This window comes from Acomys minous (assembly GCF_964271855.1).
Source record: "Acomys minous genome assembly, chromosome: 5".
Lineage (NCBI taxonomy): Eukaryota > Metazoa > Chordata > Mammalia > Rodentia > Muridae > Acomys > Acomys minous.
The window spans coordinates 78,261,150-78,279,840 of record NC_140494.1 but is presented as its reverse complement, the minus strand read 5'-3'; the positions used below and the strand labels follow the sequence as shown (position 1 = coordinate 78,279,840).

Below are 18,691 nucleotides of genomic sequence, written 5' to 3'. Positions count from 1 at the left end.
GCCAGCCTTGTCTACAAAGCGAGTCCAGGTCAGCCAAGGCTACACAGAGAAAAACCTGTCTCGAAAAACGAAAGAAAGAAAAGAAAGACGGACGGACGAAAGAAACAAACTATGAGCCGGCAGTGGTGGCTTACGCCTTTAACTCCAGCATTGAGGGAGGCAGAGACAGGCGGATCGTGTGAGTTCAAGCCTAGATTGGTCTCCAAAGCGAGTCCTCGACAGCCAAGGCTACATGGAGAAACCCTGTTTCGAAAACCAACCAACAAACAAACCAAAAACGAAATAAACTATCTCAAAAACTAAGCAACAAACCAAAAAACTTCCAGTGCTCAGCATAACAACCTATGGCCACCCCACTCCACCGTCTCTGCAGAGCGGCGCCTCTGTCGGCCGGAAGCTTCCGGGCTCTGGTGTGCCGCACATCGGAAGTGTCCGGGCGGCTGGACCGCCGCGCCTGCTCATAGTGTTCCGCGAGACGCGGCGCGTTGGATTGTGGGGTGGCGCTGCGCCGTAGGCTTCCGTCCGGGCGGCAGCGACTGGCTTTGGGGGAGAACTTGGTGGCCTGCCTTCCGCGTCCGTGCTCTTTTCTGCGCCTCCGTCGTGTCGCCCGCAGGCCGCCGCCAGCATGTCGGGCGTACGAGCCGTGCGCATCAGCATCGAGTCAGCCTGCGAAAAGCAGGTGCAGGAGGTGGGCCTTGATGGCACCGAGACGTACCTGCAGCCGCTGTCCATGTCGCAGAACCTGGCGCGCCTGGCGCAGCGCATCGACTTCAGCCAGGGCTCGGGCTCCGAGGAAGAAGAGGCGGCGGGGCCCGACGGCGACGCGCAGGACTGGCCGGGCACCGGGGCCGAGCAGGACGACGAAGAAGGTAAGGCTTCGCCCTCGTTGCTGTTCCCTGCCCCTAGGGTTAAGGTGCGTTTGGTGGTGAAGTTCAAAAAGAGATTTGAGCGCCCACCTAAGGTATAGGGACAGCTTTGGCCTGTAGAAATTAGACTGATAATTTGTTTTGCCATAGAAGGAGTACTATATTAAATGGCAACAGTTCAAGATAGGATGGTGAAGCCAGGCGCGGTGGCCCACGCCTGTAATCCCAGTACTCAGGAGGGAACTCCGTGAGTAGGAAGCCAGCCTAGTTCACAAAGTGAGTCCAGGACAACCAAGGCTACACAGAGAAACCCTGTCTTGAAGAAGAGGAAGAAGAAAAAAAAAATGATGAGACAGAAAGAGGGGGCAGTTTGGAAGAAAACTCATTTCTCTTTTTCATACTTTTAAACCTCTAAATGGGCTTTCTAATGTTTCTGGTTTTCCTTTCTATTTTTTTCAGGGTTAGTAAAATTCCAACCTTCTCTGTGGCCCTGGGACTCAGTGAGGAACAACTTGCGAAGTGCCCTCACAGAGATGTGTGTTCTCTATGACGTCCTCAGTATTGTCAGGGACAAGAAGTTCATGACCCTGGACCCAGTCTCTCAGGATGCGCTTCCTCCCAAACAGGTACATGTGGCCTTTAACCAAACAGCTTTCTTTTTGTTTTTGTTTTTTGTTTGTTTGTTTGTTTTTTTTTTTCAAGACAGGGTTTCTCTGTGTTGCCTTGGCTGTCCTGGACTCGCTTTGTAGACCAGGCTGGCCTCGAACTCACAGCCATCCGCCTGCCTCTGCCTCCCGAGTGCTGGGATTAAAGGCGTGCGCCACCACGCCCGGCCCCAAACAGCTTTCTTTAAGTCCCAGGACTAGTGTTCAGTCGTGTGCATTTTGCTCCCTTTTGCTTTCTTGAAAACTTCAAGCCAGGAGCTAGAGCAATCACTCAGTGATTGAGAACATAGACTGTTGCAGAGGACCCGAGTTCAATTCTTAGCACCCACGTCAGGCAGCTCACAACTGCCTGCAGCTCCAGGCCAGGAAACCTAACACTCTCTGGCCTCTTCATATGCGCACACACACCATCATCATCATCATCATCATCATCATCATCATCATCATTATTATTACGAAAAAGAAAAATCTTGGCGCTTCACAGATGAGGAGCATCTTTGAATCAGGCTTCTTATGCAGGAAGAAGTGATTGTGGCCTCGCTCCCAGCCGAGTGCTAACCAGGCCTGACTCAGCTTAGCTAGCCTGTGGTCAGGTGAGTTGTGACATTCAGAGTAATACGGTTGTAGAAGACTCCGGCCTTCTTGTGAAACTTACACATGCAAAACATTTTGCTTTGTTTTTGTACATGCTCGTACAGTCAGAAAACTTGCACTTATTAGACTTGTCATTCGGAAGTATAGCTAAGTCAATGAAACACAAAATTGGTGGTTGTGGTATACACAGTCTGCGGTCGCTTGTCAGTGTCTTCAGTCAACAGTAACTTCAGTGAGTGTAGTTAATGCAGTGCTGCCTACTGACACCAGCCTTGATGTCAGAAGCTCATCAGTTAGCTGGCAGTGCCTTTAATTCCCACACTCAGGAGGCGGAGGCAAGCGGATCTCTGTGAGTTCAAGGCCAGCCTGGCCTACAAAGTGAGTTCCAGGACACTCAGGGCTACAGAAAAACCCTGTCTCAACCCGCCCACCCCTTCCCTCCCAAAAAAGTAAAGTATGTCAGTAGGTTGCGATAAGTTTAAAGTGTGGCCGCTAGAGGTACCTACTTGGCCACATGTCAGTTGCTGTAAGCTGGGGGCTGACATGTGCCATCCAAGGAGGCATTTGGAGTTTAATATAAAGTGTGAGTGCCACGGGAGACGCACCGAGTCAGAGGGGCTGGTGAATAAGGGCAGCACCAGGCCTAGGTTTGCCCCAACTGCTACATTGCTGACTTCTGGCTTCTGGGCCACTGTGATGGTTTTGGCTTAAGGTCTTGGTATATGTGACTTGTAGTAAATACAAAAATATCTGGTGTTTATCATAAAATTAGCCTATACTTATAATACGGCGGTATTATCCAACCCACTATCAAAATCAATAAAAGACACAGACACCTGTTGTATTTTAGAATAAGCCTCATTTTATCTGGCACTGGGCAGATAGTAACCCTTTAAGCTATCCTTGATGGCTTCCCAGCGCCCATCCCAGGCCACCTGCTCTAGGCGGTCCTGTCTGGGCTCCTCCCCAGCCACAAGCCCCCGTTACTTGCTAACGTTCTCCATCTGGGCCGATTCCCTCCGTCCACGCTGATCCCGCCGCGTGCTTCTCTCCACGCTAGCCCACTGAGACCTTCCTTCTCCCACCCGTGCAAGACCCCTCTCTCCTCCTCACCCTGCCCTGCCCAGGTGTGTGGGCATTCATTCAGCCAATCAGGGATAACTTGGAGGCAAGGTTACAATCATCATTTTGGGCTTTGTGAGTGTCTGCATGTTAAAGACAGGGAGCAGCCCTGGGGGAGGGGTGGAGATAGAAAGTAATTAGCTATCAAGTACAAGGCATCAGACCATGCTGTTACGGTTAGTTCGTCACACACCCATTTTTCTTGTACATTTACTCATTTTGTTTTTGTGTATGGATCTGCGTGTGTGCATGAGGGTGCAGAGGACAGAGGTTACTGTAGGTGTCGTCCTCAGTTATTCTCCGAATTGTTATATTTTTGAGTCCGGTTCTCTTTCTGAAGGTAAAGTTCACTAGTTGGCTAGATTGACTGGCCAGCAAGCCTCTAGAATTGTCCTTCCTCCCTGGGACTAGAATTCCAGGTGCATGAGGCTGCACTGGGTTTTTTTATGTGGGTGCTGGGAATGGAACTCAGCAGGCCCCGTGCTTGCGTGGCAAGCCCTTCGTCCAGTGGATCATTCTTCTTCCCAGTTTTTGTTTTTTAATTATGACTTTTCTTCCAAGTAAAACATTTCCTGCTTGAGAAAATAATGTGGTTTTACGGTTATCTAAAATAATTTAGAACTCAAATTTTTGATAGAAACATGCTAGCTTGTTTTTGGCAGAGTCCTCAGACACTGCAGCTGATCTCTAAGAAGAAGTCCCTTGCTGGAGCAGCTCAAATCCTCCTGAAGGGAGCCGAGAGACTGACCAAGTCAGTGACGGAGAACCAGGAAAACAAGCTCCAGCGAGACTTCAACTCTGAGCTCCTGAGGCTGCGGCAGCACTGGAAACTGAGGAAGGTTGGCGATAAGATCCTGGGTGACCTGAGCTACAGAAGCGCAGGTGCAGTTATCTCACCATAGAAGCTGCTTTGTGTGAGCAAACGGGGTACACTATGATCAGCTCTCAGCTCCCTATAGTACAGTGATATTTAATTTCATTACCCATAAGCCAAACCGTTCTTGACAGAGCCATGTGTCACACACCTTGAGTCCTAACATGCTGAAACAAGAGGGTCAAGAGTTCAAGGCGAACCTTGCCTGCATAAGACCCTATCCTGAAACTCCGAAGCCAGACCAGTCTTATCATACTAGGTAAATTTAAGAAAAACTTCAGTTGGGTGGTGGTGATGGTGGTACACGCCTTTAATCCCAGCACTTGGGAGGCAGAGGCAGGCATATATGTTTGTGAGGTTGAGGCCAGCCAGGTCTACAAAGCGAATCCAGAACAGCCAGGACTATAAGAGAAACCCTGTTTTGAAAAACAAACCAAAAAAACCAAAAAGATGAAAGAAAGAAAGGTTTAAAGATATGGGATGTTTAAGGTTCACAGACCAGTGGGAGATGCCAAGCAGTCCTGCTGGGATGCTTGAGAACAGTAATAGAGATGGACACCTTGGACCCAAGTCAGGCTGCTCGAAAGCACTGTCAGTGCCCCATCCCTGATGCGACTCCCACTTAGGTGGGTTGGTGCTTTCTGGTTTTAGACATTGTAAGTTCTTTCCCCAAAATGATTATGGACAAATAGTTCATTTTAATTTCTCTTTGGAGTGGTCCCTTGAGGTTATGGAAGAGTTAGGTGCATTCTTTAGTTGCAAGAAGGTCCTGAGTGACTTCCCTTGGCAGACAGGCACTGCACTTAACCATCCGCTTCTTAGTGGGACAGCTATTTAGACTTGGAGCTGCGCAGAGGTGCTTCACATAAAAGTAGAGGAACTGGATACAGATAGTGCTGTGGGCACTATTGCCTTGTCTGTCTGATACTGAATTCCGATCTAAGGAATGAACTCAGAGGCATGTTCATTTTATCAAAACTCCATGAGAATGCAGTGTGTGGCCTGTGGCGTCAGGTTATAGTGATGCCTTTAAGCCAGGTACAGCTCACATAGTGTTATGTTGTGCTTGTTGTCTGGTTTTATTTTGAGACAAAATCTCATTGTATGGCTTTTGTTGACCTGGAATTCACCAGTGCCTCCCTCTCAACCTGCACGTTTCCAGTAGAAAGGATTCATATTTTAGTGATGTGGGTGTAAAATGTTATACTTGATAATTTGTGTTAAATTAATATGCTGTGTTAATTATTGTAATCTTTAATACCCAATTAGGCTCTCTGTTTCCCCATCATGGCACCTTTGAAGTGATAAAGAATACAGACATTGACTTGGATAAAAAAATACCAGAAGATTACTGCCCCCTGGATGTCCAGATTCCTAGTGACTTAGAGGGGTCTGCATACATCAAGGTACTGGGTAGAGTCTTTACAAGCCATTTCTTGCAGTCACCCAGAAGCTGTTTTGCTAACATTTTTCATGTTGTCTAGGTTTCTATTCAGAAACAGGCTCCAGACATTGGTGATCTTGGCACAGTTAACCTTTTTAAGAGACCTTTGCCCAAATCCAAGCCAGGTATGTCATGGAGTCTAACCTTCATTCTGTACTTAAGAAACCTATGGTGTGAAAACAACAGGCAGTGCATCTTTTAAAAGCAAGAGTTGTCAATGTTATAAGCATTGAGGGTTAAGAGAAGGGGTGCTCAGATAGACATCCCAGGAGCATGGCTGTGGGTGTCTCAAAGAACTGCCATCTGGTTTTAGCTTTTTTTTTTTTTTTTTTTTTTTCTTCCTCCAAGACAGGGTCTCTCTGTGTGGCCCTGGCTGTCCTGGACTTGCTTTGTAGACCAGGCTGGCCTTGAACTCACAGCAGTCAGCCTGCCTTGGCCTCCCTGAGTGGCAGGATTAAAGGCGTGCACCAGCACACCTGGTTTCCCTGAAGCTGTTTACAAAGCACATCTAGCATCTTCTATAAAGATGGCTTCTGTTGACTCAGAAACAGTGCTCAAGACTTAGGGCCTGGAGGAAATGAGGCAGACACAATGCTTGTGGGTGTCAGGGTTAGTCTGGCCCTGAGAGAACATAGAAGTCACTTAGGCTGTTGTTTTTGTTTTGTTTTGTTTTGTTTTGTTTTTTTGGTTTTTTCAAGACAGGGTTTCTCTGTGTAGCCTTGGCTGTCCTGGACTCACTTTGTAGACCAGGCTGGCCTCGAACTCACAGCGATCCACCTGCCTCTGCCTCCCGAGTGCTGGGATTAAAGGCGTGCGCCGCCACGCCCGGCTCACCTAGGCTGTTGTAAAGTACAAGTGACATCGCTTATAAGGATGGGTTTAATGGACTTAAAAGCAGTGCTCAAGATTTAGAGGAAAAGGGTTTGGGATAAACAAAACATAATATTCTGGAGCACATGGGTGAAGCCTAGCTCTCCAGGTAGCACAGGATCACCAGGTTGTAAACGACAGCCTTTCCTAGCCTTCGGGAGGAAGACCGGTAAACATCTTCCTTTGAAGAGATAAGCATGCATGTTTAACTTTTCCTGGATTTTTCTAATACTTATCTGTGTGCACAAGGACCTCTTGCCTCTACAGTGTAGACACTGATTGGTTGCCTGTCTTCCTATAAATAACCTCATGCTCATGTGAGCGACCATAATACACACACACACACAGCACACACACACACACACACAGAGAGCACACACCACACACACACACACACACACACACACACACACACACACACACACACACACACACACGAAGGAGGCTTTGGAAAAAGAATATGAGTAGGAAAGGGATAAGAGAGAGACCAAAATGACCAAAAGTTTGTTTGCGTCTGTGAAACTGTTGGTTTTTTTTCTTTAAGATTTATTATGTATAGTGTTTTGCCTGCCTGTACACCTGCACGCCTGTAGAGGGCACCAGATTTCATTACAGATGGTTGTCTGCTGCCACATTGTTCCTGGGAATTCAGGCCCTTTGGAAGAGCATCCAGTGCTCTTAACCTCTGAGCCATCTCTCCAGCCCTCTTGAAGAAATTTTTAAGTGCGATTTTATGTTTGAGAAGAGATTATACTAGTATTCTCTGAACCTTTGATTATTAAGTGAGGTCACTGTTTGTGCAGCTGTGTACATAATCTGGCTGGACATGAGTTTATACACATTCCTCTGTCTTTCAGGTTCCCCACACTGGCAGACAAAATTAGAAGCAGCACAAAATGTTCTTCTCTGTAAAGAAATTTTTGCACAGCTTTCTCGGGAAGCCGTTCAGATTAAGTCTCAGATCCCTCACATTGTGGTGAAAAACCAGATCATCTCTCAGCCCTTTCCAAGTAAGCACAGCCAGGCTGCTGAGACCTGCAAGCAGGACTTCATGGGTGAGGTGTGCTGGTAGAGTTCCCTCAGGAAGAGGTTGTGCTGCGCCTCATGGCAGCCAGTGAAGCCAGGGGGGCTGCCTGCTCTGTGTCCTGAGGGTGGCTTTCATGGTACATGTTAACAATGAGTGGTGCGGTGGCTGCAAACAGCAGCAGTTGCTGTCAAGTAGTATTTTTTTTTTCAAGGATACTGCCATTTCTAAATAAGATACCAAATTTTAAAAAATTTAGAGTATTTCTAATTTGTAGAAACAAAATTTTTGTTCACAAACAGTCAGGCTTAGCCCAGAAATCAGTTGTCATTAGCTGTCCACTTGTTGGTGTAGGGTTGGATACGAACAGCTCCTCCTTATACTTTTGGGAGCAGGGAAGAGAAAGCCTGGGAAAACCAGGCACTAACTTCGTGTTGTGTTTTAACTAGAAAAGCTTGTTTTTAAGAGTCTATGTTTATAAAACCAAGAACTGGGAGCTTTCCCCAGTCTTTTTCAGTGGCAACTGAGGATCAGCACCACATTACAGTTTTAGAATATTGCCCGTGAGAATTTAGCACAGTAAGTAAGGGAGGTCATTGCAGCAGAGGAGCTCACATGAGGCCTGAAGCTCCGGCTCAGGGTCTGGAGAGTACTCTGTGATTGTGCCATGTGAAGATCTTCTCCGTGTCCAGTTCTTAGCTTAGCTGCATCTGTCCTGCCTCTCTGTACACAGGCTTGCAGTTGTCCATTTCCCTCTGCCACTCCTCAGATGACAAGAAGTCCCAGAAATGTGCCACGGAGAAGCCGGGTCCAGAGGATCACCTCTATGTTCTGGAGCACAACTTGCACCTGCTGATCAGAGAGGTAACAATTGCAGTGAGGCTCTGCAGTGGGAGCACCACTGCTGCTGAGAGAGGTAACAACTGCAGTGAGGCTCTGCAGTGGGAGCACTGCTGCTGCTGAGAGAGGTAACAATTGCAGTGAGGCTCTGCAGTGGGAGCACTGCTGCTGATGAGAGAAGTGACACTGCAGTGAGGCTCTGCAGTGGGAGCACTGCTGCTGCTGAGAGAGGTAACAATTGCAGTGAGGCTCTGCAGTGGGAGCATTGCTGCTGCTGAGAGAAGTGACACTGCAGTGAGGCTCTGCAGTGGGAGCACTGCTGCTGATGAGAGGTCACAACTGTACTGAGGCTCTGCAGTGTGAGCACAGCTGAGCATGCACAAACCCCCTCTGTGAGTCTCAGTAACTTGTAGCAGTGGTGTTCCTTGCCTGCTATGAGAGAGCCTGTTGAGTGCCAGGGATTCAGAGATAATCAGCTCACGGTCCTTGCTCCCAGGGTGTCTTGTAGCGCTAGGGATGTACAGCAGGTTCTGGAGTTACAATGGGAAGCACATGCAACTGTACAGACATGTTTCTTGGGGTTCTGCCAGACAGTCTAGGACAGTTGATTAACTAATCATGAGATGAGACTAAATGAAGAATGCTTTGTAATTTAAAACTTTGAAAATAAAAATTACAGTTCAAGGGAGCCCTCCTCTTTACAGGCTTGACTAATGCCTGTTACCACTCGGTGCATTTCCCTCTGTATCGACTGAGTGCTGCTGATGGTGATTGTTGGGGGACAGAATCTCACGGTGTAGCCCTGGCTGCCCTTGAACAACTATGCAGACCAGGCTGCTGTCTGCCTCCTGAGTGCTGAAAGTAAAAGCATTGCTACTGCATCTGGCAAGAGTATTTTTATTTAATATTTTAAATATTTCCAAAAATGTGAGCCAAGCTTTGATAGAACATTTTTGTTGTGTATGTTACATAAGTGTTGGTTATTAAAAGTGGCTTTGTTTTTTGTCAGTTTCATAAGCAGACCCTGAGTTCCATCGTGATGCCTCACCCGGCGAGCGCTCCCTTTGGCCACAAGAGAATGAGACTTTCAGGTCCTCAAGCTTTTGATAAAAATGAAATTAATTCAATACAATCAACAGAGGGACTCCTAGAAAAAATAATTAAACAAGCAAAGCATATTTTTCTGCGGAGCAGGTAAGCATGAAGAGAGCTACTGTTTTTCTGTGAACGTGAGGCCTTTTCCTGTCCTCTTTGTGTTCTGTGAACATGTAAGCAGAAGGTGGCTGAGAGCAAAAGAGGATGGTGACAAACTGGGTCCTCCCCTGTGGCAGGGGGACCTGGAGGGGGAGGTGACAATCCTGTTGTCTAGCTGATTGCTCTGTTTGTAGCAATCCCTTGAACCAGTACAGACCGTTGGTTGATAGCCAGGAAAACAACTTTTCTCCTGACTTTGTGTTTTTTTTGGTAACCTATTTTTGAGGCCCTTATTCCCAGATACTGACTTTTTACTTGGGGCAAATAGCATTACAGCCATTTTTTACTGATAAGCTTGTTGAGGCTTAGACAATTTAGTCTGTTTGCTCAAGACTACACAGCTAAAGGTAACAGCTAAGGCTTCAGGCCAAGACTGTGTTAGCCCACAAGTGCCTGTCATTTTTGTTATGAGAGCGGTTATTTGTAGCCCTGGCCTTGAACTGAAGATGCACATGACTCTGGCTGCCTTTGATATTAAAATTATGTGCCGCCCCGCCCAGCTCATTGTCCATTTTCATGCACAGTGTTTGAAGAGTAGTGTTACCGGAAATCTAGAGGGGGCCCAGCAGAGCCATCTAGTTGTACCTAAAAATTGAGGTCCCCTCTTAAAATTAAGACAGACGATTTGTTAGAGTTTAAAAGGGAAACCTTAGGCAAGCTGTAAGTCTCCCAGCTGCTGGAAGATATAAGGAGAGGGGAGAAGGAAGAACAAAGGTGTGCAGCTTGAGTTGAGGCAGTGAGAGGCCAGAGCTTTAGCAAACGAGCAAGGAAGCCTGGGCGGGTGTTAGGGATCTCCTGCCAGCACCCCCGAAAGAGAGACAGAAGAAAAAGAAATAGTTACATCTTACTGAGTCAGGCCTGGGTAAAGATGGGTAGGCCTAGCTCAGATTTTGTAGTGGCTCCTGGGTACTGTACCAGGGCGAAGGAATTGTGGGAAAGAAAAGCACACGCTGTCTTAAGGTAAACCTGGCTTCTCAGGGGTGATGGACTAGCCAGTCTCTGACCTGCCCCATAGATGAACCCTCCAGGGAAGAGACAAGGGCCTGTCTCCTCCTAGAGGCAGATTCCATTCTTTACTGTGGCTTATTAGAACACTTGCTTATGGTCCCAGCAGGCCTAGACACTTGGATCCTTCAGCTTTTAGGAAATGAAATTAAGATGTTTTAGAGTGCTGTGATGCAGTGAAAGAAAGGGGCCTCAGGCTGAGAGATGGCTTTAAGTTTTGGCTTACTCACCACCAAGTCCCTTGGTACCTGTGGCCTCTAGTGTTTCCTGCTTCACTGTGAGTATCTGTAAGAGCCTAGTCTTGAGATAAATTAAGTAACTCATGCAGAAGTATCTTGGAAACAATTATTGTGTCAGTGACATACTGCTTTCCTTTGGTGACTTCAGTGGTGAACGGTGTTAATGTGAGTGTACTGTCAGTCTTAAATAGACCATAAAGTTAAATAGTCTTAGAAATATGTGACACAGAAAGAAGTATCTTTAGAACCATTGCTACCTGCACTCTGGGAGGCAGAGGCAGGCAGATTGCGGTTAGTTCAAGGTCAGCCAGTTTATACAGAGAAGCCCTGTCTCGAAAAAACAAAACAACAAAAAAGAACCATTAGTGATCTTAAACAGTAAGTGTATCTCAGAAATGGAAAAGCTTTAAAATGTATCCCCACACCTCCACACCCGTTCATAGAAATAATGGACTCGTGTGCAAAATGTGTAGTGAAGAGAACACTGTGTGTATATACTGCCATACCTGGGGGTCACTAATGGGCTGGTGAAGCTTTACACCTGTCGATGTGTCAGTGAATCTTTTTATTTTTCCCTGAAACAGGTTCATTCTGTGTAGCCCTGGTTCTCATGGAACTTGCTGTGTAGAGCAAGCTGGGACTGCAGAGGGATAGACTGTTTCAAAGCAAAATAAAAACTAACTAAATCAACCCAATTAAAAAAACAAAGCCAGTGCCCACCGAGGACCCTGGCGTGCTAGGGAGAAGAGATGACGAAGTTCTTGACCATGGGCACAGTTTTAGATGCTGGTGTACTGTGTAGTGGGTGTTGCTGATTTTCTCAATGGGTGATGTTTGGATTGTGCTCACGGCTCTAGTTTGCCTTGATTATGATTTTAATCCCTTACAATAACAGGTTTGGGTGTGCCCTGTCACTTGTTACCAAAGATCAGACGCTAACAGCTGGGAATGGTACCCATCAGAAAGCTTACTACCTTGTCTTACCTGTGGCAGTAAGCTTTCATGAGCAGGACAAGGTGGTGTGTGTGTGTGTGTGTGTGTGTGTGTGTGTGTTGCTGCAAAGCTTAGACCAGCACACTAGTGGGTATGCAAGGGCTCCCAGAACCAACTCACCTCTAGAACCTTGACCTTTCAAATGGTGATATGATCAAAAAGGAGGCAACAATAGACATTTTTTGTAAAATTGATGCATAATTTAAATCATTTTATATGTTGTTGGGGTTTTTTGTTGGTTTTTAGTTTTTTGGTTCTTGGAGACAAGGTTTCTGTGTAGCCTTGGCTGTCCTGGACTCACTTTCTAAACCAGGCTGGCCTTGAACTCACAGAGATCCTCCTGCCTCTATCTCTCTGAGTACTGCAATTTCAGGGCTGTGCTCAGCTTATATGATAATTTTTAATGTTTTAATTTTTCTTTTAAAGAACTGCTGCAACCATTGACAGCTTGGCGAGTCGCATTGAAGACCCCCAGATCCAGGCCCACTGGTCAAACATCAGCGATGTTTATGAGTCTAGTGTAAAAGTTTTAATCACATCTCAAGGCTATGAACAAATATGCAAGTAAGTGTTACAAGTAAGTCTCAGAGATAGTGTGCTTAGTGTTGCTTGTATCCATTTCCAAGGAACTCTATAAAGCCTCAGGCTTTTTGTTTGCTAGGGTGCCATGGAGTTCCTGTAACGAACGGAACTTTTACAGGTCATGGAGTCACCTGTAAAGTGATTGCAAAAACAAGTGATTTGGGGCTGGAGAGATGGCCAAGTGGTTTAAAGTGTCGCAGAGGATCATTCCCAGCACCCACATCGGGTGGCTATAGGGAATCTTTGACTCTTTTCTGACTTCCAAGAGCACCTGCTCGTATATGGCACCCACACATCTAAATGCCACAGGAAACCTCATGTTTACCTCACTTGCTAAGATGCTCACCAAGCCTGCCTCGGTTCTTGCCTAGAAGCTGTGCAAGTCTATTGTGTCAGGAGTGAGATGGCCATCCAAGCCTGCCCTCAATCTGCTCGCCTGACTTCGTGTTGTCCTTAGTCTGATTCATTAGTTGATGATTGTGCCTCTGAACCAGCTTGACCATTGTATGTCTGTGAAATGGCAGCAGCATCCCTGTCCCAGCATTCTTAGGCAGATCCTTGGGCAAGGCGTACAGCTCAGAAAGCTTGCTTGGCAAGGCCCTTGCATGCAGAACTCTGAGTTGCGTTCCCATGTTGCAACAAGAAGAGATGTGGTCTGGGTATGATCTCCAGCAGCCTACAATAAGTTGGGTGTGGTAGTACACACTTGTACTCCCAGAGCTTGGGAGGTAGGGGCAGGAAGCCTGTACCGAGGTCAAGGCCAGACTGGGTTTTACAAGACAAGGACCTGTCTTTTAAAACTTCAGTAAAGAAAGATACAAGCCAGGTGGTGGTGGTGCACACCTTTAATCCCAGCACTCGGGAGGCAGAGGCAGGTGGATTGCTGTGAGTTCGAGGCCAGCCTGGTCTACAAAGCAAGTCCAGGACAGCCAAGGCTAACACAGACCCTGTCTCAAAACAAAACAAAACAAAACAAAAAAAGTACAGCCACAGTACTCTGTTGGTCTGAGCAGTTGAGTCCTTCTAGCTGTGGTCCCAGAGCTCCAGCCCTGCCTCTCCAGGCTCTGCAAGTGCTTAGCTTCTTTATTTAAGACAGCACACTAGCCACCATGAGCAAAGCCCTATGACGTGCAAAGTCCTTGCCTTGTGAAGGATGAATGGAAGATCTGTATGCACTATCTTTTTTGTTTTTGTTTCTCTGTGAAGCCTTGGCTGTCCTTGAACTCCCTCTGTAGACCAGACTGGCCTCAAACTCAGAGATCCAGCTCCCGGCCAGTGTGCCAGATTTAATGACTAACAATAAGTGCATAAGATCAAAGACAGAAAGTGAAAGTATGTGATGTGAAGGACCTGAGGGGGTGTGCTTTACATTTATCTTCTTATTTTGGGGTTGCTGCACCTGGCACATGTGTAGAGAGCTACAGAGGGCAATCTGTAGACGTTGCTTCTCTCCTTCCACACGTGGGTACCTGGGATTGAACTCAGGTCCTCAGGCTTGGATGTAAGAGCCCTTACCTACCTTTAAGTGGCCATTATCTTTCCACTTGGGAATTGGGAGGTGCTGCTGTGTGGGTGTCCTGCTGTGACAACTCCAAGAGAAGACAGTCATCTGACTAGCCTGCTGTGGAGTCGGTGCCCGGTGCAGCCTGGGGAAGTCTGCTTTGGATCTCATTCGGTGGATGCTAAGAGAGCACCCTCCTCCCTGTAACCTAACGGTTGGTTTAGGTTGTCAGACCTGTTGCGTTTTGTCCGTGCTGTTGACATGATGTACAGTTGCGTGTGTCTGCAGGTCCATCCAGCTGCAGTTGAACATTGGTGTTGAGCAGGTGCGTGTTGTACACAGAGATGGGCGAGTGATCACACTATCTCATCAGGAGCAGGAGCTGCAGGATTTCCTTCTGTCCCAGGTGCGTCGCTCGTTATGCTTTTGGCTGGGGCTTTGTTTTTTTTCTTTGAGATAGGTCTCACTGTAGTTCAGCCTGGAATGAGTTGTGCAGCCCCGTGGTCCTCCTGCTTCTGCCCTCTGGTTGCTGGCATCGCAGGTGTGCAGCACATGCCTGGCCACACCTCAGGCCTGAGGGCCCTGGTTTGGTTAATTGCTTAAGGAACAAGTTGAGCAAGCAGTAGCAGCAGTGCTCACAGAAGAGGAAACCATTTTTCTCTATCACTTATTTCCAGTACATGCCTTTAGCTCACAATCTGGTTTTATTTTCACTCACTTAATTGAAGTGAAGATCAGTTCTGAAGCCAACAGTGCTTCTGTTTGTCACAATTGTCAGGTGCAGACCCCGGCCAGGATTGGGGCAGTATTAACCCAAGGAAACCAGAGAGGGGAAGTTAGATGCAGCGCACAGCAGCCATTATCCATAGTAACAGATGCAGTGCTTTATTTAGTCTTTGGCCCTGGAGAGCATTGCTCATGTGAAAGGACAGGATGGAAACACTGCATTCTAGCCCCTGTTCCTCAGACTGCTTTGTGACACTGCAGTGCAAGAAGAGCAGTGGTTTGCCACCTTAGAGTTGGGATTGTCTAATAAAGTGATGAATTGTGGCAGAAAAGGGAGGGGTTTTTATGCTAATGTAAAATAATGATTATCACACAAATTAAGAAAAAATATGCTAATGCTTTCCTCCAGGTGCGGTACTCTCATAGAGGATTTGCCTCTTTGATGCCAGGTAATCAGGTGCATCTGTGAGGGGTGCAGCTCACGTAGCCGCTGCCAGTTACAGCCTAAGTGGGTTTGGTTAGCTGACATGTGCACAAAGATGTGTTCCAGTGTCGCAGAGAGAATGGCATGTCTAGTGACCAAGGTCTGCACATGGACCGGGCCAGACAAGGCAGGGAGTGGTAGTACTGCTGCCCTGGTCCTGCTGGTGGCAGAGTGCATTCCACCAGTGAGAGAATGAAGAAGAGTGGGCTGCTGTTTCCTGAGAGTCAGCTGGCCATGTGGGTGTGGGAGACCAGCAGTCATTGAGGGACAGCCTGAGACCAGGATGAGGCTGTGATGCCACATGACCAGATGAACAGCTTTTTCTCATGAGATCCAGCTGACGCAGCCATCCACACAGGAACAAGTACCAGGAGGACAAGAGCTGGGCCACTCTGTTCCTTACCATTCTGCTGGCTGCATGGGTAGCTGCCAGCTTAGATGGCTGTCATTACCTAAAGCCAGAGAACATAGGAAGCTGACGTGAAGCCTCCCCAGCACAGGGTGGGTGAGACTGTTTGAAGGGCAAATGAAAGATGCTTGTAGCACTGCAACTGATGCTGCTCCACATTCATTGATCCAGAGAGCAAACTCCACGGGGCCGCATAGGGCCTGAGTCTGCAGTGGAAAGTGGGGACCCACCTCCTCTTAGTAGTCATGTCACACAGAGTTCCTCAACAAACTTGAGTACGTCAGGTCACCAGAGCGTGCCTGTCATTCGGTCGCATCTTCTCATTCACAGATGTCGCAGCACCAGGTGCACGCAGTTCAGCAGCTTGCCAAGGTTATGGGCTGGCAGGTCCTCAGCTTCAGTAATCACGTGGGACTCGGGCCCATAGAGAGCATTGGCAATGCCTCTGCCATCACAGTGGCCTCCCCAAGTGGTGACTATGCTATTTCAGGTAATTTCCACTGCTCCAATGGGAGGTTATTCTTAAAATTCTGCTTTAATAACTAAACATGTGTTCTCTATGATAAGTTAACATGTTTACACTGCTGTTATATGATGTTATTTGTCACTCAAGACAGGATAGTATTTGTATATGTGTGTGTGTGTGTGTGTGTGTGAGAGAGAGAGAGAGAGAGAGAGGGAGAGAGGGAGAGAGGGAGAGGAGGGAAGAGTGCATGTGAGAACTTACTAAGTAAACATTCTGATCTTACACCTATGAATATTAAGTTCAAAAAGCCAGTTTAAAATCTTACCTATGTCAGTTAAAACTTCATTAAAACCAAGACTTCTTCCATTATTTTATTTTATTTTATTTTGGGGGGAGACCAGGTCTTGTGTGCAGTTTAGGCTAGCTTCAAACTCTGTAGCTCAGGCTGGTGTTGAACTTGCTTTGTGACCAGAGCAACCTCAGTGCTCCTGTGTCAGCTACTGAGGGTTTGGCTTGCAGGCATAGGTCACCACACCTGCCACATGTTGCATAATTTTTATAAGACAAATAATAATTTAGAAATATTTAGATCATCTTAGAGTGTCGGTGTGTACAGAACTTTAGCATTTGAGGTCTAACAAAATGTTTTAGCAGAAAAAGGCCCTTGCCAGCAAGCTGGATGACCCGCTTGACCCCAAGCCCCACATGGTGGTCAGATAGAACAACTGGAAGTTTTCTTCTGACTTTCACATGTGCATACACCCATGCATTCACACATACACACTTATGTGCATAAATTAATAAATAGATAGTGTTTTGGAACTGAAACACTGCCCTTGAACTTACTGTGTAGCCAGAACTGGCCTTGAGCTCCTGATGCTAAAGACTGCACCTCCCAGGAGCTGGGGTTAGAGGTGAGCCTCCCGGGAGCTGGGGTTACAGGTGAGCCTCCCGGGAGCTGGGGTTACAGGTGAGCCTCCCGGGAGCTGGGGTTACAGGTGAGCCTCCCGGGAGCTGGGGTTAGAGGTGAGCCTCCCGGGAGCTGGGGTTAGAGGTGAGCCTCCCGGGAGCTGGGGTTACAGGTGAGCCTCCCAGGAGCTGGGGTTAGAGGTGAGCCTAGCAGGGTTTTCCATCGCCTTCTAAGCTGCAAAGTGATGTTTGTTTCCCTCAATAGTTCGTAATGGACCTGAGAGTGGCAGCAAGGTGATGGTTCAGTTTCCCCGTAACCAGTGCAAAGACCTTCCGAAAAGTGATGTTTTACAAGACAGCAAGTGGAGTCATCTCCGAGGACCATTCAAGGAGGTTCAGTGGAACAAGATGGAGGGCCGGAACTTCGTTTACAAAATGGAGCTGCTTATGTCTGCCCTGAGCCCTTGTCTGCTGTGATTTTCTCCAGAACACTGACTTGCATTTTTGCAGATGAGTCACGAGCATGGGAGAGATGCCTTCCATATAAGTCCTAGTGCCGGCTCATGTGCACTGCTGCTCTGCCCCTTCACAGGAGCCCTGCTTACAGTTAAGTGTTTGCCTAGCGGCTGGAATTCTCTCACTTTATAAGTGACAAGAGCTTTGGAATGAAAAAATTTATGTACAGTTGTAGTATGCAGTATGAGATGTAAAATAGTACATTTTTTATACAGCTAACATGAAAACATTACTAACTTAAGGGCTTGACTTTTTTAAAATAAATAAAAATCCATCTTTGATGGTGACATAAACTTTGTGTTTAAAAATCTCCAAGCATTCTGTGAATTTCTTGTAACCCGTATGAGCTGTGTCTCAAATCAACCACTCCTGCTGTTTACAGTCACCTAAGAACGTTGTACAGTGCAGAGCTGCTGAGCGCACCGGGCACTTTCTCTGAAGACCTCCAAGACCACCTCACCCGCCCACAGGAGCAGGCTTCCCCAGCACCCAGGCTCTGGGGTGCGCTGGGGGTGTTTGGGATGGAAAGTGCCATTTTAGCGTCTTCTTACTCACCTGTGTCATCATGAGCAGAGCAGGGCAGGCGGAGTCTAGCGCTTGCAGCTCATTAGGCTCTTTTCCCCCTTAAAGGCCCCAAGACATGCCCCTGCTGGCTGCCCCACCCCCCTAAGAGGGCCCTCCTCCACCTCGCCCCCCCACCCCCCCACCGCCTCGCTGGCTGCTCCACCCTCCTTAGAGGCCTCACTCCCCCCCCCCCATTCACGCCCCCTTGCTGGCTGTTCCCCCTAACCCCCTAGAGGCCTCACCCCTCCCCAAGACACACCCCCTGCTCTGGATTCTTTTTGTTTCTCATTAGTCTTTGACTCCCTTGGAAGAAAGGTTATCAGATCGTGCTATTTGGGTTTTTGCTTTGTGGTTTTTTGTTTGGTTTTTGTTTGGTTTGGTTTTGGTTCTTTGAGACAGGGTTTCTCTGTGTAGCCTTGGCTGTCCTAGACTCACTTTGTAGACCAGGCTGGCCTTGAACTCACAGCGATCCGCCTGCCTCTGCCTCCCAAGTGCTGGGATTAAAGGCCTGCACCACCGCGCCCAGCTTGCTTTGTGTTTTGAGACATGATCTTTGTAGCAAAGGTTGACCTTGAACTTGTGACAGTTCTGCCTTAACCTCTGAAGTGGCGTCATTCTAGACATGCCAAGTTTGGATGTTCTTCATTATTAAGGTGTTTGGACTCCAGTGTCTTGCCTTCCTTTTCCAGAAACTAAGAAACCTACCACACTACAGTCTCTGTTTTCCCTGTTGGTGATGACTAA

The 18,691-nt window shown here is 47.4% G+C and overlaps 1 protein-coding gene across 1 annotated transcript; it reads left to right on the top strand.

Annotated features, from left to right (window-relative positions):
• The first annotated feature begins 464 nt into the window (after positions 1–464).
• On the top strand, positions 465–17,693 carry MED17 (mediator complex subunit 17). Its single transcript, XM_084781538.1, has 12 exons — positions 465–869; positions 1,326–1,492; positions 3,910–4,129; positions 5,391–5,527; positions 5,606–5,690; positions 7,293–7,445; positions 8,193–8,323; positions 9,309–9,493; positions 12,217–12,354; positions 14,162–14,279; positions 15,823–15,982; positions 17,133–17,693. The coding sequence occupies exons 1-12, from the start codon at positions 626–628 to the stop codon at positions 17,342–17,344; spliced, it is 1,950 nt and encodes a 649-aa protein (XP_084637664.1). The 5' UTR covers positions 465–625; the 3' UTR covers positions 17,345–17,693.
• The last annotated feature ends 998 nt before the right edge of the window (positions 17,694–18,691 follow it).

Excerpts from the sequence above, each read along its gene's own strand:
- MED17 (XM_084781538.1), top strand. The coding sequence starts at position 626 with ATGTCGGGCGTACGAGCCGTGCGCATCAGCATCGAGTCAGCCTGCGAA. Across the intron at positions 4,130-5,390 it reads CCTGAGCTACAGAAGCGCAG|GCTCTCTGTTTCCCCATCAT; the intron begins GTGCAGTTATCT and ends ATACCCAATTAG. Across the intron at positions 8,324-9,308 it reads TGCACCTGCTGATCAGAGAG|TTTCATAAGCAGACCCTGAG; the intron begins GTAACAATTGCA and ends GTTTTTTGTCAG.